This window comes from Bombina bombina, chromosome 9 (genome assembly GCF_027579735.1).
Source record: "Bombina bombina isolate aBomBom1 chromosome 9, aBomBom1.pri, whole genome shotgun sequence".
In the NCBI taxonomy this organism is placed as follows: domain Eukaryota; kingdom Metazoa; phylum Chordata; class Amphibia; order Anura; family Bombinatoridae; genus Bombina; species Bombina bombina.
Window position 1 is genome coordinate 128,352,918 of NC_069507.1, and position 26,117 is coordinate 128,379,034.

General features: G+C 42.0%; 1 protein-coding gene across 1 annotated transcript in view; it reads left to right on the plus strand.

Annotated features, from left to right (window-relative positions):
• SSH3 (slingshot protein phosphatase 3) overlaps positions 1 to 10,107 on the plus strand; it is a 199,536-nt gene extending 189,429 nt beyond the window's left edge. The window contains exon 14 of the mRNA XM_053692361.1: positions 9,362 to 10,107. Coding sequence (XP_053548336.1) covers positions 9,362 to 9,622 — 261 coding nt within the window. The 3' untranslated portion in view covers positions 9,623 to 10,107. The remainder of the gene's footprint in view (positions 1 to 9,361) is intronic.
• The last annotated feature ends 16,010 nt before the right edge of the window (positions 10,108 to 26,117 follow it).

Below are 26,117 nucleotides of genomic sequence, written 5' to 3' on the forward strand. Positions count from 1 at the left end.
ACTTAACCAAACTTACGGCTAAGAACTCCGGATTCGCCATTCAAGCGCGTAGAGCGCTGTGGCTTAAATCCTGGTCAGCTGATGTGACTTCTAAATCTAAATTGCTTAATATTCCTTTCAAAGGGCAGACATTATTCGGGCCCGGTTTGAAAGAAATTATCGCTGACATTACTGGAGGTAAGGGCCATGCCCTGCCTCAAGACAGGGCCAAACCAAGGGCTAAACAGTCTAATTTTCGTGCCTTTCGTAACTTCAAGGCAGGAGCAGCATCAACTTCCTCTGCTCCAAGACAGGAAGGAACTGTTGCTCGCTACAGACAGGGCTGGAAACCTAACCAGTCCTGGAACAAGGGCAAGCAGGCCAGAAAACCTGCTGCTGCCCCTAAGACAGCATGAAGTGTGGGCCCCCGATCCGGAAACGGATCTAGTGGGGGGCAGACTTTCTCTCTTCGCCCAGGCTTGGGCAAGAGATGTCCAGGATCCCTGGGCGTTGGAGATCATATCTCAGGGATATCTTCTGGACTTCAAAGCTTCTCCTCCAAAAGGGAGATTTCATCTTTCAGGTTATCAGCAAACCAGATAAAGAAACAGGCGTTTTCTACGCTGTGTACAAGACCTCTTACTAATGGGAGTGATCCACCCAGTTCCGCGGTCGGAACACGGACAAGGATTCTATTCAAATCTGTTTGTGGTTCCCAAAAAAGAGGGAACCTTCAGACCAATCTTGGACTTAAAGATCCTAAACAAATTCCTAAGAGTTCCATCGTTCAAAATGGAAACTATTCGAACCATCTTACCCACGATCCAAGAGGGTCAGTACATGACCACAGTGGATCTAAAGGATGCCTACCTTCACATACCGATTCACAAGGATCATTACCGGTATCTAAGATTTGCCTTCCTAAACAGGCATTACCAGTTTGTAGCTCTTCCCTTCGGGTTAGCTACGGCTCCAAGAATCTTTACAAAGGTTCTGGGCTCTCTTCTGGCGGTACTAAGACCGCGAGGCATAGCGGTAGCTCCGTACCTAGACGACATTCTGATACAAGCGTCAAGTTTCCAAACTGCCAAGTCTCATACAGAGTTAGTTCTGGCATTTCTAAGGTCGCATGGGTGGAAGGTGAACGTAGAAAAGAGTTCTCTATTGCCACTCACAAGAGTTCCCTTTCTAGGGACTCTTATAGATTCTGTAGAAATGAAAATTTACCTGACGGAGGACAGGTTATCAAAACTTCTAAATGCTTGCCGTGTCCTTCATTCCATTCAAAACCCTTCATTGGCTCAGTGCATGGAGGTAATCAGCTTAATGGTAGCGGCAATGGACATAGTACCTTTTGCGCGCCTGCATCTCAAACCGCTGCAATTGTGCATGCTAAGTCAGTGGAATGGGGATTACTCAGATTTGTCCCCTCTGCTAAATCTGGATCAAGAGACCAGAGATTCTCTTCTATGGTGGCTTTCTCGGCCACATCTGTCCAAGGGGATGCCCTTCCGCAGGCCAGATTGGACGATTGTAACAACAGACGCCAGCCTTCTAGGTTGGGGCGCAGTCTGGAATTCCTTGAAGGCTCAGGGATCATGGACTCAGGAGGAGAGACTCCTTCCAATAAACATTCTGGAATTAAGAGCAATTTTCAATGCTCTTCTGGCTTGGCCTCAGTTAGCAACTCTGAGGTTCATCAGGTTTCAGTCGGACAACATCACGACTGTGGCTTACATCAACCATCAAGGAGGAACAAGGAGTTCCCTAGCGATGATGGAAGTCTCAAAGATAATTCGCTGGGCAGAGTCTCACTCTTGCCACCTGTCAGCGATCCACATCCCAGGCGTGGAGAACTGGGAGGCGGATTTTCTAAGTCGCCAGACCTTTCATCCGGGGGAGTGGGAACTTCATCCGGAGGTGTTTGCCCAACTGCTTCATCATTGGGGCAAACCAGATCTGGATCTCATGGCGTCTCGCCAGAACGCCAAGCTTCCTTGTTACGGATCCAGGTCCAGGGACCCGGGAGCGGTACTGATAGATGCTCTGACAGCACCTTGGGTCTTCAACATGGCTTATGTGTTTCCACCCTTCCCGATGCTTCCTCGATTGATTGCCAGGATCAAACAGGAGAGAGCATCGATGATTCTAATAGCGCCTGCGTGGCCACGCAGGACCTGGTATGCAGATCTAGTGGACATGTCGTCCTGTCCACCATGGTCTCTGCCTCTGCCTCTGAGACAGGACCTTCTGATTCAGGGTCCTTTCAAACATCCAAATCTAATTTCTCTGAGGCTGACTGCATGGAGATTGAACGCTTGATTCTATCAAAGCGGGGATTCTCGGAGTCAGTGATTGATACATTAATACAGGCTAGGAAACCTGTTACCAGGAAAATTTACCATAAAATATGGCGTAAATACTTATATTGGTGCGAATCCAAGAGTTACTCATGGAGTAAGGTTAGGATTCCTAGGATATTGTCTTTTCTACAAGAAGGTTTAGAAAAGGGTTTATCTGCTAGTTCGTTAAAGGGACAGATTTCAGCTCTGTCTATCCTTTTGCACAAACGTCTGGCAGAAGTTCCAGACGTTCAGGCTTTTTGTCAGGCTTTGGCTAGGATTAAGCCTGTGTTTAAGACTGTTGCTCCGCCTTGGAGCTTAAACTTAGTTCTTAACGTTCTGCAAGGTGTTCCGTTTGAACCCCTTCATTCCATTGATATCAAACTGTTACCTTGGAAAGTTCTGTTTTTAATGGCTATTTCCTCGGCTCGAAGAGTCTCTGAGTTATCGGCCTTACATTGTGATTCTCCTTATCTGATTTTTCATTCAGACAAGGTAGTTCTGCGTACTAAACCTGGGTTCTTACCTAAGGTAGTCACTAACAAGAATATCAATCAAGAGATTGTTGTTCCATCATTGTGCCCTAACCCTTCTTCAAAGAAGAAACGACTTCTGCACAATCTGGACGTCGTCCGTGCCCTGAAATTTTATTTGCAGGCAACTAAAGATTTTCGTCAAACTTCTTCCCTGTTTGTCGTTTATTCTGGACAGAGGAGAGGTCAAAAAGCTTCGGCTACCTCTCTCTCTTTTTGGCTTCGTAGCATAATAAGTTTAGCTTATGAGACTGCTGGACAGCAGCCTCCTGAAAGGATTACGGCTCATTCTACTAGAGCTGTGGCTTCTACTTGGGCCTTTAAGAATGAGGCCTCTGTTGAACAGATTTGCAAGGCTGCAACTTGGTCTTCACTTCACACTTTTTCAAAATTTTACAAATTTGACACTTTTGCTTCTTCGGAGGCTGTTTTTAGGAGAAAGGTTCTACAGGCAGTGGTTCCTTCCGTGTAAAGATCCTGCCTGTCCCTCCTGTCATCCGTGTACATTTAGCTTTGGTATTGGTATCCCATAAGTAATGGATGACCCGTGGACTGACTACACTTAACAGGAGAAAATATAATTTATGCTTACCTGATAAATTCATTTCTCCTGTAGTGTAGTCAGTCCACGGCCCGCCCTGTTTTTTACGGCAGGTCTAAATTTTAATTAAACTCCAGTCACCACTGCACCCTATAGTTTCTCCTTTCTCGTTTGGTTTCGGTCGAATGACTGGATATGACGTAGAGGGGAGGAGCTATATAGCAGCTCTGCTTGGGTGATCCTCTTGCACTTCCTGTTAGGGAGGAGATATAATCCCATAAGTAATGGATGACCCGTGGACTGACTACACTACAGGAGAAATGAATTTATCAGGTAAGCATAAATTATATTTTTTTAAAAATACGTGAATAAAGATTAGGCTTATATAGAAATAAGCCCCGTGGAGAACACTTTTTTTTTTTTTTTTTTGATACGTGTGTGCAAAAGTGTGTTTAATTAATCAAGCCAACTCATAGCTACATCAGATTGACAACAATTGACGTTTAATACCTATCTGTATGAGTTTGTGCTTACTATGTTAGAGTTCACTATGGATGACTTAATATAATTCCATTTGTTACACCAATAAACCTTTAAGCCTGTTGTAGCCTAAAATCTCATTTCTTTTAGACTTCTAGGTTAATTTAACATATGTAATATCGGTCAAGGAAGAACAAAACCAAATGTACATATTTGAAAAAAACTCAAAAATCAGCATCTAACAACACCTTTTTAAATTTAGCTTTAGGACTGGTATATGTTTTGGGAGTAGTATTCTCAATATATAATCTCCCCAGTTCCAGAAATTTTGGGATATTTAGCTGTATTTTAGATCTTGCAAACTGTGTGTATTTTTAACAGTACCTTAGTCCCGTTTGGTGAATAAGTAGTGGCTGTACCTATGACTCCACTCCCAAAATGTCCCAAGCTGTAATTCTAAGGGCAGCTTTCAGTCCTGCAACTTTGTATATTTCCCTATTGAGTGTTTCCCAGATATTCAGCTGCAAGAAATCAGCTCATAGTGACACATTGGAAGATTAGGTTTTGGGCCTTTCCTCAGCCAAATGTTTCCACTTGAGAATTTTAATGTAACCTGTGGGTCCGCGACCAGCGAGGGTTTAATGTAACCTGTGGGTCCACGACCAGCGAGGGCCTACAAATATTTCACAGCTTGACACCCCGTGTGTTATAAGCTCTCTGTTGCTTCCTTCTCCAGCCCAGTGAGTGTCGGATTAACACTCCTGTACTTGGTCCAGTACACTAAGAGTAGCCAGTAAAAAGAGAAAACCTTTAAAGTCCGGAGCAACTCCGACTGGAGGCCTTAGTGAAAACTCCAGATCCCCCTTTCAGGTATCTTTTCCTTCAGACTCTTTTTGAGAGGTGTGGGTATCCGTTACTCTCCGCTTTTGCATGTTTGTACAACAGAAGATATACTGTGATAATCGGGGATACCCCAGCTACTGTGAACTGCGTTATACAGCACTTGCTATTCCGCCAGGTCTCCCGGTATCTGTAGAGCCCTCCAGCGTTTCCTTTCAGGTCCCAGGGCTAGGGAGCCTCTAATCGATGTACCGCCGGTCACTCTGTACTAGCAATCTGTGAGAGGGCTTCTCTGCTCTGCTAGCTGATGAGAATCAAAACAAAGTTGCTAGCGCTGATTCCGATCAATCCTCCACCTTCGTAGAATGTCTCTTAACCGACAGAGTGATCCACCGACTGGTCTGACTTCCTCTCACTACTCAGGGGTATCGGGTGGTTCCGGTAGCGTTTCAGCGTCCGTGCCAATATTGGCCAGATCGGCCCGGGAGATGAAGGCCTTCAATCTCCTCTGTGGAAACCGGAACTGTAGCCGCTCCTATGATGAATACGGAGCACTGCACACAAGCTGCTCACTCCTTTAGCTCTGGAATCCGGCAGCCGCAACAATATATGGCTATAAGGATACTCTTGTCGGTGTATTCTATCCCAAACTGAGTCGCAACACACGCGCCCACGCGTGACTCTGCCCCTTCAGGTCTCCTCAACCTCAGTTGTCCTTAGCCTGTTTATCAGGTTCCAGTCGGACAATATCTCCTCAGTGGCTTACATCAACCACCAGGGAGGAACTCTGAGTTTCCTAGTCATTATGGCTCGGATTGTTCAGTAGGCAGAACCTTACAATTGCTGTCTATCTGCCATCACCATTCCAGGGTGGACTACTGGGAAGCGAACTTCCTGAGCAGAAAGACATTTCATCCCGGGGAGTGGGCACTCCATCCGGAGGTGTTCTCCAGGTTAACCCTCAAATGGGGGATCTGATGGCATCTCAGCAGAACGCCAAGCTTCCAAGGTACGGTTCAAGGTCGAGAGCACCGCAAACCGCCCTGATAGATGCTCTGGTGGTTCCTTTAGATTTCAGTCTGGCATATGTTTCATCCGTTTGCTCTCCTTCCACAAGTCTTTGCTCATATCTCTCAGGAGAGAGCATCGGTAATTCCAATAACCCCTGTGTGGCTCGCAGGATCTGGTATGCAGACCTAGTGAAGATGTCATCTCTTCCACCGTGGAGGTTGCCTCTGAGGAAGGACTTTCTAACTCAGGTTCCATTCCTTCATCCAAATATCGTTTCTCTGAAGCTGGCTGCTTGGAGATTGAACGCTTAGTTCTGTCTAAGCGTGGTTTTTCTGAGTTGGTCATTGAGACCATGATTCAGGCTGGCAAGCCTGTTACTAGAAAGATTTACCATAAGGTATGGTGTAAATACCTTTATTGGGAGAATCTAAGAGCTACTCTTGGAGTAGGGTTAGGATTCCTAGGATTTTGTCCTTTCTCCAGGAAGGTCTGGAGAAGGGTTTGTCAGTCAGTACTCTGAAGGGTCAGATTTCTGCATGATCTATTTTGTTTCTCAAGCATCTGGCGGATGTGCCAGATATGCAATCTTTTTGTCAGGCCCTGGTCAGAATCAGGCCTGTGTTTAAGTCTGTTGCTCTTTCTTGGAGCCTTAACCTTGTTCTTAAACCTTAACCTTGTTCTTTAAGTTTTTGAGCCATTGCATTCCATAGATACTAAAGTTGTTATAGTGTGAGGTTTTGTTTCTTATTGCTATCTCTTCTGCTCGGAGAGTCTTGGAACTCTCGGCTTTGCAGTGTGATTCGCCTTACCTTATCTTTCATGCTGATAAGGCGGTTCTTCGTACTAAGTTGGGTTTTCTTCCTAAAGTGGTTTCAGATAGAAATATTAATCAGGAAATTGTTGTTCCTTCTCTATGTCCTAATCCTTCTTCTCATAAGGAACGTTTGTTGCACAATTTGGATGTTGTGCATACTCTAAAATTCTATATACAGGCGACTAAGGATTTTTGCCAGTCCAGGGCCTTTTGTGGGGTATTGCCCCAAAGAATTTAGCTCTTTTACCTGTTAAAAAAAAAATACAAACACCCCCCCCCCAACAGTAAAACCCACCAACCCCCACAACCAACCCCCCCAAATAAAATAACTATCTAAAAAAAACTAAGCTCCCCATTGCCCTGAAAAGGTCATTTGTATGGGCATTGCCCTTAAAAGGGCATTTAGCTCTTTTACATGCCCAAACCCTAATCTAAAAATAAAACTCACCCAAAAAACCCTTAAAAAACACTAACCCCCGACGATCCACTTACAGTTATTGAAGGATCCATCCAGCCGTCAAGAGGTCTTCATCCAGACAGCATCTTCTATCTTCATCCATCCTGAAGACATCCGGCACGGAGCATCCTCTTCATACGGTCGCCGATGTAAACTGGAAATTCAATGCAAGTAACGTCATCCAAGATGGCGTCCCTTGCATTCCTATTGGCTGAAAGATTTCAATCAGCCAATAGGATTAGAGCTGCTAAAATCCTTTTGGCTGTTCCAATCAGCCAATAGGATTTGAGCAGCTCTCATCCTATTGGCTGATTGAAATCTTTCAGCCAATAGGAATACAAAGGACGCCATCTTGGATGACGTCACTTGCATTGAAGTTCCAGTTTATAGCGGCGACCGTATGAAGAGGATGCTCTGCGCCGGATGTCTTCAGGATGGACCCACTCTGCGCCGGATGGATGAAGATAGAAGAAGCCGTCTGGATGAAGACTTCTTGCCGCATGGATGAGGACTTCGCCGGCTGGATGAAGATGGAAGAGGCCGCCCAGATGAAGACTTCTGGCCGTATGGATGAGGACTTCACCGGCTGGATGGATCCTTCAAGCGGGACTTCAAGAACTGTAAGTGGATCGTCGGGGGTTAGTGTTAGTTTTTTTTAAGGGTTATTTTGGTGGGTTTTAGTTTTAGTTTTGGGTCTAGGCATGTAAAAGAGCTAAATGCCCTTTTAAGGGCAGTGCCCATACAAATGCCCTTTTCAGGGCAATGGGGATCTTAGGTTTTTTTAGATAGTTATTTTATTTGGGGGGGTTGGTTGTGGTGGTGGTGGGTTTTACTGTTCGGGGGTGTTAGTATTTTTTTTTACAGGTAAACGGGTTGATATCTTTGGGGCAATGCCCCACAAAAGGCCGTTTTAAGGGCCATTGGTAGTTTATTGTAGGCTAGGGTTTTTTTTATTTTGGGAAGGCATTTTTATTTTGATAGGGCTATTAGATTAGGTGTAATGCTTTTTTATTTTTGATAATTTGTTTATTTTTTGTAATTTAGTGGGGGGGTTTATGTAATTTAGTTATTTTTAGTAATTTTAGTTTTATTTAATTTTTTTAATGTTAGGTTTTAGTGTAACGCAGGTTAGGTTTTATTTCACAGGTCATTTTGTAATTATTTTAACTAGGTAGTTATTAAATAGTTAATAACTATTTTCTAACTAGTCTACCTAGTTAAAATAAATACAAACTTACCTGTGAAATAAAAATAAAACCTAAGCTAGCTACAATATAACTATTAGTTATATGATAGCTAGCTTAGGTTTTATTTTACAGGTAAGTAAGTATTTAGTTTTAAATAGGTATTATTTAGTTAATAATTGTAACTTTAATTTAGCTCTATTTTAATTATGCTAAAGTTAGGGGGTGTTAGGGTTAGTGTTAGGTTTAGGGGTTAATGGATTTATTTAGTGGTAGTGCTGTGGGAGGCCAGAGGTTTAGGGGTTAATAACTTTAGTATAGTGGCGGCGGGAGCGGCAGATTAGGGGTTAATAACTGTATGTAGGGGGCGGCAGATTAGGGGTTAATAACTGTGTGTAGGTGGCGGCGATGTCAGGGGTGGCAGATTAAGGGTTAATAACTGTATGTAGGTGGCGGCGATGTCGGGCGGCAGATTAGGGGTTAATAACTGTATGTAGGTGGCAGTAATGTCGGGGGCGGCAGATTGGGGTTAATAACATTATGTAGGTGGCGGCGATGTCGGGGGTGGCAGATTAGAAGTGTTTAGACTTGGGGTTTATGTTAGGGTGTTAGGTTTAAACATAAATTTTTATTTCCTCATAGACATCAATGGGGCTGCGTTGCAGAGCTTTTGTTTCCGCAATCGCAGGTGTTAGGCTTTTTTTTTTTTTTTTTTTTGTTGACTCTCCCCATTGATGTCTATGGGGAAATCGTGTACGAGCAAGTCAAAGCAGTGCTTGATTTCGGAGCGGTATGAAGATCAACGCCACCATATTGCCTACACAAGCCTGCTTTTTTTAAACTTGTAATAGCAGCACTACAGGGAGGTGAAATAACGCCGCATTTGTGGCGGTCGTTAAAATCACTATAGCGCTCAAAACTCGTAATCTAGCTTCAATTTAGGTATCCGTTTTTTATTCTTGTAGACAATATCTATAACATATGAAGAGTTTGTTGTGAATGAGCAATATAAAATGATATGATGCACTATGAATGTATTTTAAAGGAAAATGAAGATGCAAAGTGTGCATTACAGTATTAGAGAGTTCTGTGTGTATTTACATATTTAGTATAAACAGTTTGTTCCTTTGTGGACAGTGCAACATGTATCTATTATTGATTATTTTTTCTTATACTTTAGGTATTTGGAAGTTGTCCTAATTCCCCTCAGTCTTACAGTCCTAGCTCCTCGAGTCATCTGGGATTACAGTGCAGACTAAAACACCTTTTTCCACATTCTGCGGAGACAAATCAAGGAAAATGTGCCACCAAATCTCAGTCTGTGTCTGATCTTGAGGGGGCCGCAATTGTGTCCAGGATACTGCATGGAGACGAGATGGGAGGGCGCAAAGGCCGAATTACAAGGCAGAGTAATGTAGCGGAAACAACCGAAGAGCTTTGAGGCAGGAACTGATGGTGGTTTTATAGGGGAAGGACATACTGATGGGAAGAGAGATTTATTTTATTTTTGTATAATTGTTATTGCTTTTATTTCCAGTTATCACAATGCATCACATTGTGCAGGTAAAGAAAGTACCAGGTCACATACTCAGGGACTTATGCCAAAGAATATTCACCTATAAGTTTTTTTTATGTATTGCTGCTGTCAGTTTTTTCTTTTTTAATTGTACACATAATAAAATATAGGACACACAGTGTTCATCATTTTGCATTAAATGATAAAAGGTTTAACAAAATATGAGACATTATAATAAACATGGCAACCATTCTATGCAATTCAGCAAATACATAAGTTGTTATCACAGAATGTTTAGAGAATCGAGCAGTGAACTCAACATTTTTGTCTGTTCACCCCCGTTGTTTAGTATGTTTAGGGAAATATAATGCATTGTTTGGAGAAATAAATATATTTTGTTTTTATCTTTTCATTTTTGAAAAAAACTATTTGCATTTCCTGGTTAATAATGGTGTGACCATAGACTACAGAGTAAATATGTACAGGATGTGTGGGACCCTGCAGTATTTGTGAGGCTGAAAATGAAGGGCCTGAGATTGAACATAGGTATCTTTACCGCAACGTTACAGTGACCCAACCTGGCTTTACTGATCAAACAACTCTGACCTGAGCATTTCTACGCATCTCCAGATTTCTTTCTGGAAAGCCCTGCAACACAGATAAGGTTTGCTCTTCCTGATTAGCGCTCATGAAACTAACAGTACAAGTAGGTATAGGGGCATGAACCCCAAATTTGTTTTTTTTTCTTTAATGATTCAGTAGAGCTTGTGATTTTAAACAACTTTCCAATTTGCTTCTAATTTGTTTTGTTCTTGTCCCTTTTAAGCAATATATGTGGAGGAGTAAGTTTGTACTCTTTACAAAGCTAGATTTATTGAGGAAAAGGTAAGTGATACTGCTAGAGTAGTACTGGTAGGTTGGATAATCAGGCTTCCTTTAAAGGGACAGTATACTGTAATATAGTTTTTCTCTTAATGTATTTTCAATGACTTGTTATACCAGCTGCAGAGAATAAAATGTATGAGAAATTGCATTTCTTTCATGTAATTAACAAGAGTCCATGAGCTAGTGACGTATGGGATATACATTCCTACCAGGAGGGGCAAAGTTTCCCAAACCTTAAAATGCCTATAAATACACCCCTCACCACACCCACAAATCAGTTTTACAAACTTTGCCTCCAAGGGAGGTGGTGAAGTAAGTTTGTGCTAGATTCTACGTTGATATGCGCTCCGCAGCAAGTTGGAGCCCGGTTTTCCTCTCAGCGTGCAGTGAATGTCAGAGGGATGTGAGGAGAGTATTGCCTATTGAATGCAGTGATCTCCTTCTACGGGGTCTATTTCATAAGGTTCTCTGTTATCGGTCGTAGAGATTCATCTCTTACCTCCCTTTTCAGATCGACGATATACTCTTATATTTACCATTTCCTCTACTGATTCTCGTTTCAGTACTGGTTTGGCTTTCTACAAACATGTAGATGAGTGTCCTGGGGTAAGTAAGTCTTATTTTCTGTGACACTCTAAGCTATGGTTGGGCACTTTATTTATAAAGTTCTAAATATATGTATTCAAACATTTATTTGCCTTGACTCAGAATGTTCAACTTTCCTTATTTCCAGACAGTCAGTTTCATATTTGGGATTATGCTTTAATTATCATATTTTTCTTACATCAAAAATTTGACTTTTTCCCTGTGGGCTGTTAGGCTCGCGGGGGCTGAAAATGCTTCATTTTATTGCGTCATTCTTGGCGCGGATTTTTTTGGCGCAAAAATTCATTTCCGTTTCCGGCGTCATACGTGTCGCCGGAAGTTGCGTCATTTTTTTGACGTTATTTTGCGCCAAAAATGTCGGCGTTCCGGATGTGGCGTCATTTTTGGCGCCAAAAGCATTTAGGCGCCAAATAATGTGGGCGTCTTATTTGGCGCCAAAAAATATGGGCGTCGCTTTTGTCTCCACATTATTTCAGAATCATTTTTCATTTGCTTCTGGTTGCTAGAAGCTTGATGTTTGGCATTTTTTCCCATTCCTGAAACTGTCTTATAAGGAATTTGATCTATTTTGCTTTATATGTTGTTTTTTCTCTTACATATTGCAAGATGTCTCACGTTGCATCTGAGCCAGAAGATACTACAGGAAAACCTCTGCCTGCTGGATCTACCAAAGCTAAGTGTATCTGCTGTAAACTTTTGGTAGCTATTCCTCCAGCTGTTGTTTGTATTAAATGTCATGACAAACTTGTTAATGCAGATAATATTTCCTTTAGTGATGTACCATTGTCTGTTGCAGTTCCCTCAACATCTAAGGTGCAGAATGTTCCTGATAACATAAGAGATTTTGTTTCTGAATCCATAAAGAAGGCTTTGTCTGTTATTTCTCCTTCTAGTAAACGTAAAAAGTCTTTTAAATCTTCTCTCTCCACAGATGAATTTTTAAATGAACACCATCATTCTGATTCTTTGGACTCTTCTGGTTCAGAGGATTCTGTCTCAGAGATTGATGCTGATAAATCTTCATATTTATTTAAGATGGAATTTATTCGCTCTTTGCTTAAAGAAGTACTAATTGCTTTAGAAATAGAGGATTCTAGTCCTCTTGATACTAATTCTATACGTTTGGATAAGGTTTTTAAAGCTCCTGCGGTTATTCCAGAAGTCTTTCCTGTTCCTAATGCTATTTCTGCAGTAATTGCTAAGGAATGGGATAGATTGGGTAATTCATTTACTCCTTCTAAACGTTTTAAGCAATTATATCCTGTTCCGCCTGACAGATTAGAATTTTGGGACAAAATCCCTAAAGTTGATGGGGCTATTTCTACCCTTGCTAAACGTACTACCATTCCTACATCAGATGGTACCTCGTTTAAGGATCCTTTAGATAGAAAAATTGAATCTTTTCTAAGAAAAGCTTATCTATGTTCAGGTAATCTTCTTAGACCTGCTATATCATTGGCTGATGTTGCTGCAGCTTCAACTTTTTGGTTGGAAACTCTAGCGCAACAAGTAACAAATCGTGATTCTCATGATATTATTATTCTTCTCCAGCATGCTAATAATTTCATCTGTGATGCCATTTTTGATATTATTAGAGTTGATGTTAGATTTATGTCTCTGGCTATCTTAGCCAGAAGAGCTTTATGGCTTAAGACTTGGAATGCTGATATGGCTTCTAAATCAACTCTACTTTCCATTTCTTTCCAGGGAAACAAATTATTTGGTTCTCAGTTGGATTCTATTATTTCAACTGTTACTGGTGGGAAAGGAACTTTTCTTCTGTTAAGTGTGATCAGTCCACGGGTCATCATTACTTGTGGGATATTATCTGCTCCCCTACAGGAAGTGCAAGAGGATTCACCCAGCAGAGCTGCTATATAGCTCCTCCCCTCTACGTCACCTCCAGTCATTCTCTTGCACCCAGCAACTAGATAGGTCGTGTGAGAGGACTATGGTGATTATACTTAGTTTTATATCTTCAATCAAAAGTTTGTTATTTTAAAATAACACCGGAGTGTGTTATTACCTCTCTGGCAGAGTTTGAGGAAGAATCTACCAGAGTTTTGCTATGATTTTAGCCGGAGTAGTTAAGATCATATTGCTGTTTCTCGGCCATCTGAGGAGTGAGGTAAAACTTCAGATCAGGGGACAGCGGGCAGATGAATCTGCATAGAGGTATGTAGCAGTTTTTTATTTTCTGACAATGGAATTGATGAGAAAATCCTGCCATACCGATATAATGTCATGTATGTATACTTTACACTTCAGTATTCTGGGGAATGGTATTTCACTAGAATTACACTGTAAGAAAGACATAAAGTTGTTTAATAACTAGAGATTATGTTTAATGTTTTTGCTGGAATGTAAAATCATTTTCATTTACTGAGGTACTGAGTGAATAAATGTTTGGGCACTATTTTTCCACTTGGCAGTTGCTTAAATCTGTTTTTTCTGTCAGTTTCTGTTCTCCCTCACTGCTGTGTGTGTGGGGGAGGGGCGCTTTTACTATGCATCAAATATTTTCTCTCAGCAGAGCTGTGAGAATTATAGTTTGACTGACATAAAAACGTTTATTCTGTAATTTGTTTCCTGCTTTCAGAAATTGTTATCTTTGCTAATGGGATTAAACCTTTGCTAAAGTTGTGTTGTTTAATTGCTGAGGGGAACAATCCTTTGCTAAAACTGTATATTCTGACAAAGATTGATGCTATAACTTAATTATTTTAACTGTTATAATTTTTTTCTGTGCTTCTTAAAGGCACAGTTCGTTTTCATATTATTTGTAAATTACTTTGAAAAGTATTTTCAAGTTGCTGTTTATTTGCTAGTGTGTTAAACATGTCTGATTCAGAGGAATATCTCTGTGCTATATGTGTTAATGCCAAACTGGAGCCCAATAGAAATTTATGTACTAAATGTATTGATGCTATTTTAAAAAACAGTCAATCTGTACAAATTGAACATATTTCACCAAACAACGAGGGGAGAGTTATGCCGACTAACTCGCCTCACGTGTCAGTACCTGCATCTCCCGCTCAGGAGGTGCGTGATATTGTAGCGCCGAGTACATCTGGGCGGCCATTACAAATCACATTACAAGATATGGCTACTGTTATGACTGAAGTTTTGGCTAAACTACCAGAACTAAGAGGTAAACGTGATCACTCTGGGGTGAGAACAGAGTGCGCTGATAATGCAAGGGCCATGTCTGATACTGCGTCACAGTTTGCAGAACGTGAAGACGGAGAGCTTCATTCTGTGGGTGACGGTTCTGATCCAAATAAACTGGACTCAGACATTTCAAATTTTAAATTTAAGCTTGAGAACCTCCGTGTGTTACTAGGGGAGGTATTAGCGGCTCTGAATGATTGTAACACTGTTGCAATCCCAGAGAAAATGTGTAGGTTGGATAAATATTTTGCGGTACCGACGAGTACTGACGTTTTTCCTATACCTAAGAGACTTACTGACATTGTTACTAAGGAGTGGGATAGACCCGGTGTGCCTTTCTCACCCCCTCCTATATTCAGAAAGATGTTTCCAATAGACGCCGCCACACGGGACTTATGGCAAATGGTCCCTAAGGTGGAGGGAGCAGTTTCTACTTTAGCTAAGCGTACCACTATCCCAGTGGAGGATAGCTGTACTTTTTCAGATCCAATGGATAAAAAATTAGAGGGTTACCTTAAGAAAATGTTTGTTCAACAAGGGTTTATATTGCAACCTCTTGCATGTATTGCGCCTGTCACGGCTGCAGCAGCATTTTGGTTTGAGTCTCTGGAAGAGACACTTCAATCATCCACACTAGATGACATCACACACAAACTTAAATTCCTTAAGTTAGCTAATTCATTTATTTCAGATGCCGTAGTACATTTAACTAAACTTGCGGCTAAAAATTCAGGATTCGCCATTCAGGCACGCAGAGCTCTGTGGCTGAAATCCTGGTCAGCTGATGTTACGTCTAAATCTAAATTGCTTAATATTCCTTTCAAAGGGCAGACCTTATTCGGGCCCGGCTTGAAAGAGATTATTGCTGACATTACAGGAGGTAAAGGTCATGCCCTGCCTCAGGACAAGGCCAAAGCCAAGGCTAGACAGTCCAATTTTCGTTCCTTTCGTAATTTCAAAGCAGGAGCAGCATCAACTTCCTCTGCACCAAAACAGGAAGGAGCTGTTGCTCGCTACAGACAAGGCTGGAAACCTAACCAGTCCTGGAACAGGGGCAAACAGGCCAGAAAACCTGCTGCTGCCCCTAAGACAGCATGAATTGAGGGCCCCCGATCCGGGACCGGATCTAGTGGGGGGTAGACTTTCCCTCTTCGCCCAGACTTGGGCAAGAGATGTTCAGGATCCCTGGGCGTTAGAGATCATATCTCAGGGATACCTTCTGGACTTCAAATCCTCTCCCCCAAGAGGGAGATTTCATCTGTCAAGGTTGTCAACAAACCTAACAAAGAAGGAAGCGTTTCTACGCCGCGTACAAGATCTTTTATTAATGGGAGTGATCCATCCAGTTCCGCGGTTGGAACTAGGACAAGGGTTTTACTCAAATCTGTTTGTAGTTCCCAAAAAAGAGGGAACCTTCAGGCCAATCTTGGATTTAAAGATCCTAAACAAATTCCTAAGAGTTCCATCGTTCAAGATGGAAACTATTCGAACATTTTTGCCCATGATCCAAGAGGGTCAGTACATGACCACAGTGGATTTAAAGGATGCTTACCTTCACATACCGATTCACAAAAGCCATTACCGGTATCTAAGGTTTGCCTTTTTGACAGGCATTACCAGTTTGTAGCTCTTCCATTCGGACTGGCTACGGCTCCAAGAATCTTCACAAAGGTTCTGGGCACTCTTCTGGCGGTACTAAGACCGCGAGGAATTTCAGTAGCTCCGTACTTAGACGACATACTGATACAAGCTTCAAGCCTTCAAACTGCCAAATCTCATACAGAGATAGTACTGGCATTTCTAAGGTCGCATGGATGGAAAGTGAACGAAAAGAGAAGTTCTCTCTTTCCACTCACAAGAGTTCCCTTCCTGGGGACTCTGATAGATTCTGTACAAATGAAGATTTACCTAACAGAGGACAGGTTAACAAAACTTCAAAGTGCATGCCGTGTCCTTCATTCTATTCAACACCCATCAGTAGCTCAATGCATGGAGGTAATCGGACTAATGGTAGCAGCAATGGACATAGTTCCTTTTGCACGCCTATATCTCAGACCACTGCAACTGTGCATGCTAAGTCAGTGGAATGGGGATTACTCAGATTTGTCCCCCACTCTAAATCTGAATCAAGAGACCAGAAATTCTCTTCTATGGTGGCTTTATCGGCCACATCTGGCCAGGGGAATGCCATTCAGCAGGCCAGACTGGTCAATTGTAACAACAGACGCCAGCCTACTAGGTTGGGGCGCTGTCTGGAATTCTCTGAAGGCTCAGGGACTATGGAATCAGGAGGAGAGTCTTCTTCCAATAAACATTCTGGAATTGAGAGCAGTCCTCAATGCTCTTCTGGCTTGACCCCAGTTAACAACTCGGGGGTTCATCAGGTTCCGGTCGGACAACATCACGACTGTAGCTTATATCAACCATCAGGGAGGGACAAGAAGCTCCCTAGCAATGATGGAAGTATCGAAGATAATTCGCTGGGCAGAGTCTCACTCTTGCCACCTGTCTGCAATCCACATCCCGGGAGTGGAGAACTGGGAGGCGGATTTCTTAAGTCGTCAGACTTTTCATCCGGGGGAGTGGGAACTTCATCCAGAGGTCTTTGCCCAAATACTTCGACGTTGGGGCAAACCAGAGATAGATCTCATGGCGTCTCGACAGAACGCCAAGCTTCCGCGCTACGGGTCCAGATCCAGGGATCCGGGAGCGGTCCTGATAGATGCCTTGACAGCACCATGGACCTTCAGGATGGCTTATGTGTTTCCACCTTTCCCGATGCTTCCTCGATTGATTGCCAGAATCAAACAGGAGAAAGCATCAGTGATTCTAATAGCGCCTGCATGGCCTCGCAGGACTTGGTATACAGATCTGGTGGACATGTCGTTACCTCTGAAACAGGACCTTCTGATTCAGGGTCCTTTCAAACATCAAAATCTAACTTCTCTGAAGCTGACTGCTTGGAAATTGAACGCTTGATCTTATCAAAGCGTGGTTTTTCTGAGTCAGTTATTGATACCTTAATACAGGCTAGGAAGCCTGTTACCAGAAAGATTTACCATAAAATATGGCGTAAATACCTATATTGGTGCGAATCCAAAGGTTACTCTTGGAGTAAGGTTAGGATTCCTAGGATATTGTCTTTTCTACAAGAAGGTTTAGAAAAGGGGTTATCCGCTAGTTCCTTAAAGGGACAGATCTCAGCTCTGTCCATTCTGTTACACAAGCGTCTGTCAGAAGTTCCAGACGTTCAGGCTTTTTGTCAGGCTTTGGCCAGGATTAAACCTGTGTTTAAAGCTGTGGCTCCACCATGGAGTTTAAACCTTGTTCTTAACGTCTTTACAGGGTGTTCCGTTTGAACCCCTTCATTCCATTGTTATAAAGTTGTTATCTTGGAAAGTTCTATTTTTAATGGCTATTTCCTCGGCTCGAAGAGTCTCTGAGTTATCAGCCTTACATTGTGATTCTCCTTATTTGATTTTTCACTCGGATAAGGTAGTTCTGCGTACTAAACCTGGGTTCTTACCTAAGGTAGTCACTAACAGGAATATCAATCAGGAGATTGTTGTTCCATCCTTGTGCCCAAATCCTTCTTCGAGGAAGGAACGTCTTTTGCACAATCTGGATGTAGTTCGTGCCCTTAAATTTTATTTACAGGCAACTAAAGATTTTCGACAAACGTCTTCCCTGTTTGTCGTTTACTCTGGTCAGAGGAGAGGTCAAAAAGCTTCTGCTACCTCTCTCTCTTTTTGGCTTCGTAGCATAATTCGTTTAGCTTATGAGACTGCTGGACAGCAGCCTCCTGAAAGAATTACAGCTCATTCCACTAGAGCTGTGGCTTCCACTTGGGCCTTTAAGAATGAGGCCTCTGTTGAACAGATTTGCAAGGCTGCAACTTGGTCTTCGCTTCATACTTTTTCCAAATTTTACAGATTTGACACTTTTGCTTCCTCGGAGGCTATTTTTGGGAGAAAGGCTCTTCAGGCAGTGGTTCCTTCTGTATAAAGAGCCTGCCTATCCCTCCCGTCATCCGTGTACTTTTGCTTTGGTATTGGTATCCCACAAGTAATGATGACCCGTGGACTGATCACACTTAACAGAAGAAAACATAATTTATGCTTACCTGATAAATTCCTTTCTTCTGTAGTGTGATCAGTCCACGGCCCGCCCTGTTTTTTAAGGCAGGTAAATATTTTTTAAATTATACTTCAGTCACCACTACACCCTTGGCTTCTCCTTTCTCGTTGGTCCTTGGTCGAATGACTGGAGGTGACGTAGAGGGGAGGAGCTATATAGCAGCTCTGCTGGGTGAATCCTCTTGCACTTCCTGTAGGGGAGCAGATAATATCCCACAAGTAATGATGACCCGTGGACTGATCACACTACAGAAGAAAGGAATTTATCAGGTAAGCATAAATTATGTTTTTTACCACAGGATAAAAAGTCTAAAGGTAAAAACAGGGCTAACAATCGTTTTCGTTCCTTTCGTTTCAACAAAGAACAAAAGCCTGATCCTTCGTCCTCAGGAGCAGTTTCAGTTTGGAAACCATCTCCAGTCTGGAATAAATCCAAGCCTGCTAGAAAGGCAAAGCCTGCTTCTAAGTTCACATGAAGGTACGGCCCTCATTCCAGTTCAGCTGGTAGGGGGCAGGTTACGTTTTTTCAAAGAAATTTGGATCAGTTCTGTTCACAATCTTTGGATTCAGAACATTGTTTCAGAAGGGTACAGAATTGGTTTCAAGATGAGACCTCCTGCAAAGAGATTTTTTCTTTCCCATGTCCCAGTAAATCCAGTGAAAGCTCAAGCATTTCTGAATTGTGTTTCAGATCTAGAGTTGGCTGGAGTAATTATGCCAGTTCCAGTTCCGGAACAGGGGATGGGGTTTTATTCAAATCTCTTCATTGTACCAAAGAAGGAGAATTCCTTCAGACCAGTTCTGGATCTAAAATTATTGAATCGTTATGTAAGGATACCAACGTTCAAGATGGTAACTGTAAGGACTATATTGCCTTTTGTTCAGCAAGGGAATTATATGTCCACAATAGATTTACAGGATGCATATCTGCATATTCCGATTCATCCAGATCATTATCAGTTCCTGAGATTCTCTTTTCTAGACAAGCATTACCAATTTGTGGCTCTACCGTTTGGCCTTGCTACAGCTCCAAGAATTTTTACAAAGATTCTCGGTGCCCTTCTGTCTGTAATCAGAGAACAGGGTATTGTGGTATTTCCTTATTTGGACGATATCTTGGTACTTGCTCCGTCTTTACATTTAGCAGAGTCTCATACGAATCGACTTGTGTTGTTTCTTCAAGATCATGGTTGGAGGATCAATTTACCAAAAAGTTCTTTGATTCCTCAAACAAGGGTAACTTTTCTGGGTTTCCAGATAGATTCAGTGTCCATGACTTTGTCTTTAACAGACAAGAGACGTCTAAAATTGATTACAGCCTGTCGAAACCTTCAGTCTCAATCATTCCCTTCGGTAGCCTTATGCATGGAAATTCTAGGTCTTATGACTGCTGCATCGGACGCGATCCCCTTTGCTCGTTTTCACATGCGACCTCTTCAGCTCTGTATGCTGAACCAATGGTGCAGGGATTACACGAAGATATATCAATTAATATCTTTAAAACCGATTGTTCGGCACTCTCTAACGTGGTGGACAGATCACCATCGTTTAATTCAGGGGGCTTCTTTTGTTCTTCCGACCTGGACTATAATTTCAACAGATGCAAGTCTCACAGGTTGGGGAGCTGTGTGGGGATCTCTGACGGCACAAGGAGTTTGGGAATCTCAGGAGGTGAGATTACCGATCAATATCTTGGAACTCCGTGCAGTTTTCAGAGCTCTTCAGTTTTGGCCTCTTCTGAAGAGAGAATCGTTCATTTGTTTTCAGACAGACAATGTCACAACTGTGGCATACATCAATCATCAAGGAGGGACTCACAGTCCTCTGGCTATGAAAGAAGTATCTCGAATTTTGGTTTGGGCGGAATCCAGCTCCTGTCTAATCTCTGCGGTTCATATCCCAGGTGTAGACAATTGGGAAGCGGATTATCTCAGTCGCCAAACGTTGCATCCGGGCGAATGGTCTCTTCACCCAGAGGTATTTCTTCAGATTGTTCAAATATGGGGGCTCCCAGAGATAGATCTGATGGCCTCTCATCTAAACAAGAAACTTCCCAGGTATCTGTCCAGATCCCGGGATCCTCAGGCGGAGGCAGTGGATGCATTATCACTTCCTTGGAAGTATCATCCTGCCTATATCTTTCCGCCTCTAGTTCTTCTTCCAAGAGTAATCTCCAAGATTCTGAGGGAATGCTCGTTTGTTCTGCTAATAGCTCCGGCATGGCCTCACAGGTTTTGGTATGCGGATCTTGTCCGGATGGCATCTTGCCAGCCTTGGACTCTTCCGTTAAGACCAGACCTTCTGTCACAAGGTCCTTTTTTCCATCCGGATCTGAAATCCTTAAATTTAAAGGTATGGAGATTGAACGCTTGATTCTTGGTCATAGAGGTTTCTCTGACTCCGTGATTAATACTATGTTACAGGCTCGTAAATCTGTATCTAGAGAGATATATTATAGAGTCTGGAAGACTTATATTTCATGGTGTCTTTCTCATCATTTTTCTTGGCATTCTTTTAGAATACCGAGAATTTTACAATTTCTTCAGGATGGTTTGGATAAGGGTTTGTCCGCAAGTTCTTTGAAAGGACAAATCTCTGCTCTTTCTGTTCTTTTTCACAGAAAGATTGCTATTCTTCCTGATATTCATTGTTTTGTACAAGCTTTGGTTCGTATAAAACCTGTCATTAAGTCAATTTCTCCTCCATGGAGTTTGAATTTGGTTTTGGGAGCTCTTCAAGCTCCTCCGTTTGAACCTATGCATTCATTGGACATTAAATTACTTTCTTGGAAAGTTTTGTTCCTTTTGGCCATCTCTTCTGCTAGAAGAGTTTCTGAATTATCTGCTCTTTCGTGTGAGTCTCCTTTTCTGATTTTTCATCAGGATAAGGCGGTGTTGCGAACTTCTTTTGAATTTTTACCTAAAGTTGTGAATTCCAACAACATTAGTAGAGAAATTGTGGTTCCTTCATTATGTCCTAATCCTAAGAATTCTAAGGAGAAATCATTGCATTCTTTGGATGTTGTTAGAGCTTTGAAATATTATGTTCAAGCTACGAAATCTTTCCGTAAGACTTCTAGTCTATTTGTTATCTTTTCCGGTTCTAGGAAAGGCCAGAAAGCTTCTGCCATTTCTTTGGCATCTTGGTTGAAATCTTTAATTCATCTTGCCTATGTTGAGTCGGGTAAAATTCCGCCTCAAAGAATTACAGCTCATTCTACTAGGTCAGTTTCTACTTCCTGGGCGTTTAGGAATGAAGCTTCGGTTGACCAGATCTGCAAAGCAGCAACTTGGTCCTCTTTGCATACTTTTACTAAATTCTACCATTTTGATGTATTTTCTTCTTCTGAAGCAGTTTTTGGTAGAAAAGTTCTTCAGGCAGCGGTTTCAGTTTGAATCTTCTGCTTATGTTTTTTGTTAAACTTTTATTTGGGTGTGGATTATTTTCAGCAGGAATTGGCTGTCTTTATTTTATCCCTCCCTCTCTAGTGACTCTTGTGTGGAAAGATCCACATCTTGGGTAGTCATTATCCCATACGTCACTAGCTCATGGACTCTTGTTAATTACATGAAAGAAAACATAATTTATGTAAGAACTTACCTGATAAATTCATTTCTTTCATATTAACAAGAGTCCATGAGGCCCACCCTTTTTTGTGGTGGTTATGATTTTTTTGTATAAAGCACAATTATTCCAATTCCTTATTTTATATGCTTCGCACTTTTTTTCTTATCACCCCACTTCTTGGCTATTCGTTAAACTGATTTGTGGGTGTGGTGAGGGGTGTATTTATAGGCATTTTAAGGTTTGGGAAACTTTGCCCCTCCTGGTAGGAATGTATATCCCATACGTCACTAGCTCATGGACTCTTGTTAATATGAAAGAAATGAATTTATCAGGTAAGTTCTTACATAAATTATGTTTTTCAGGTTTATTTGTGTATATGACTTGGCTTGTTTTGTGCTTTTAAACCACAGCCAACTGAAATGGGTTGATATTGCAGGTAATATCATATCATTTGTATACACACGCTTTTTTATCTTATATCTATTTGTAAACCAAAGCTAAATACTAAGAGAGAACACTAAACCTATTTTCTCCTGTTAAGTGTAGTCAGTCCACGGGTCATCCATTACTTATGGGATTATATCTCCTCCCTAACAGGAAGTGCAAGAGGATCACCCAAGCAGAGCTGCTATATAGCTCCTCCCTTCTACGTCATACCCAGTCATTCTCTTGCACCTAACTAATAGATAGGACGTGTGAGAGGACTGTGGTTGTTAAACTTAGTTTTTTTTATTTCTTCAATCAAAAGTTTGTTATTTTAAACGGCACCGGAGTGTGTTGTTTCTTCTCAGGCAGCATTAGAAGAAGAATCTACCTGAGTTTGTGTATGATCTTAGTGGTCGTAACTAAGATCCACTTGCTGTTCTCGGCCATTCTGAGGAGTGAGGTAACTTCAGAACAGGGGATAACAGGCAGGGCTCACCTGCAAGGAGGTATGTTGCAGTATATTATTTTCTAAGGAATGGAATTGACCGAGAAAATACTGCTAATACCGATGTAATGTAAGTGCAGCCTTAAATGCAGTAGTAGCGACTGGTATCAGGCTGATATGTATGTATGTATACACTGAGGTATTTCTGGGGAATGGAATTTCACTAAGAAAATACTGTATATATTTAAGTAATATTTGAGCCTCCACTGCAGTGAAAGCGACTAGCAGCAGGCTTATTAATAACATTTCATAATTTTATTTTTAAAACGTTTACTGGCATGTTAATCGTTTTTTTCTGAGGTACTTGGTGATAAAACTTTATGGGCATGATTTTTACCACATGGCTGTCGTTTGTTTCTGAATAAAATCAGTTTACTGAGCTTCCCCACTGTTGTAATATGAGTGGGAGGGGCCTATTTTAGCGCTTTATTGCGCAGAAAAATTTAGTCACAGTCTTCCTATTTCTTCCTCCATGATCCAGGACGTCTCTACAGAGCCCAGGGGTCTCCAAAACTAGTTTTGAGGGAGGTAATCACTCACAGCAGACCTGTGAGAGTGTGTTTTGACTGTGATAAAAACGTTAATATTAAATTGTTATCCGTTTTTGGGTACTAAGGGGTTAATCATCCATTTGCTGGTGGGTGCAATCCTTTGCTAACTTAATGCATTTACTGTGAAAATTTGGTTGCTATAACTAATTTGGTTCATTGTTATTTCAACTGTGACAGTTTTTTGTGCTTCTTAAAGGCACAGTAGCGTTTTTTATATTGCTTGTAAATTTATTTGAAAAGTATTTTCCAAGCTTGCTAGTCTCATTGCTAGTCTGTTTAAACATGTCTGACACAGATGAATCTCTTTGTTCAATATGTTTAAAGGCCAATGTGGAGCCCAATAGAAATTTGTGTACTAATTGCATTGATGCTAGTTTAAATAAAAGCCAATCTGTACATGTAAAGAAAATTTCACCAGACAACGAGGGGGAAGTTATGCCGACTAACTCTCCTCACGTGTCAGTACCTTCGCCTCCCGCTCAGGAGGTGCGTGATATTGTGGCGCCAAGTACATCAGGGCGGCCCATACAAATCACCTTGCAAGACATGGCTAATGTTATGACCGAAGTACTATCTAAATTGCCAGAATTTAGGGGTAAACGCGATCACTCTGGGGTAAGAACAGAGTGTGCTGATAATAATAGAGCCATGTCTGATACTGCGTCACAATTTGCAGAACATGAGGACGGAGAGCTTCATTCTGTGGGTGACGGATCTGATCCAAGTAAACTGGATTCAGACATTTCAAATTTTAAATTTAAGCTTGAGAACCTCCGTGTATTACTAGGGGAGGTATTAGCGGCTCTGAATGATTGTAACACGGTTGCAATTCCAGAGAAAATATGTAGGCTGGATAAATATTTTGCGGTACCGGCGTGTACTGACGTTTTTCCTATACCTAAAAGGCTTACAGAAATTGGTAACAAGGAGTGGGATAGACCCGGTGTGCCTTTTTCACCCCCTCCTATATTTAGAAAAATGTTTCCAATAGACGCCACCACACGGGACTTATGGCAGACGATCCCTAAGGTGGAGGGAGCAGTTTCTACTCTGGCTAAGCGCACCACTATCCCGGTGGAGGATAGCTGTGCTTTTTCAGATCCAATGGATAAAAAGTTAGAGGGTTACCTTAAGAAAATGTTTGTTCAGCAAGGTTTTATATTACAACCCCTTGCATGCATTGCGCCTGTCACGGCTGCGGCGGCATTCTGGTTTGAGTCTCTGGAAGAGACCCTTAGCACAGCTCCATTGGATGAGATTATAGACAAGCTTAAAGTCCTTAAGCTAGCTAATTCATTTATTTCTGATGCCGTAGTACACTTAACTAAACTTACGGCTAAGAACTCCGGATTCGCCATTCAAGCGCGTAGAGCGCTGTGGCTTAAATCCTGGTCAGCCGATGTGACTTCTAAATCTAAATTGCTTAACATCCCTTTCAAAGGGCAGACATTATTCGGGCCCGGTTTGAAAGAAATTATCTCTGACATTACTGGAGGTAAGGGCCATGCCCTGCCTCAAGACAGGGCCAAACCAAGGGCTAAACAGTCTAATTTTCGTGCCTTTCGTAACTTCAAGGCAGGAGCAGCATCAACTTCCTCCGCTCCAAGACAGGAAGGAACTGTTGCTCGCTACAGACAGGGCTGGAAACCTAACCAGTCCTGGAACAAGGGCAAGCAGGCCAGAAAACCTGCTGCTGCCCCTAAGACAGCATGAAGTGAGGGCCCCCGATCCGGAAACGGATCTAGTGGGGGGCAGACTTTCTCTCTTCGCCCAGGCTTGGGCAAGAGATGTCCAGGATCCCTGGGCGTTAGAGATCATATCTCAGGGATATCTTCTGGACTTCAAAGCTTCTCCTCCAAAAGGGAGATTTCATCTTTCAAGGTTGTCAGCAAACCAGATAAAGAAAGAGGCGTTTCTACGCTGTGTACAAGACCTTTTACTAATGGGAGGGATCCACCCAGTTCCGCGGTCGGAACACGGACAAGGGTTTTACTCAAATCTGTTTGTGGTTCCCAAAACAGAGGGAACCTTCAGACCAATCTTGGACTTAAAGATCCTAAACAAATTCCTAAGAGTTCCATCGTTCAAAATGGAAACTATTCGGACCATCTTACCTATGATCCAAAAGGGTCAGTACATGACCACAGTGGATTTAAAGGATGCCTACCTTCACATACCGATTCACAAGGATCATTACCGGTATCTAAGGTTTGCCTTCCTAAACAGGCATTACCAGTTTGTAGCTCTTCCCTTCGGGTTAGCTACAGCTCCAAGAATCTTTACAAAGGTTCTGGGCTCTCTTCTGGCGGTACTAAGACCGCGAGGAATAGCGGTAGCTCCGTACCTAGACGACATTCTGATACAAGCGTCAAGCTTCCAAACTGCCAAGTCTCATACAGAGTTAGTTCTGGCATTTCTAAGGTCGCATGGGTGGAAGGTGAACGTAGAAAAGAGTTCTCTATTGCCACTCACAAGAGTTCCCTTCTTGGGGACTCTTATAGATTCTGTAGAAATGAAAATTTACCTGACAGAGGACAGGTTATCAAAACTTCTAAATGCTTGCCGTGTCCTTC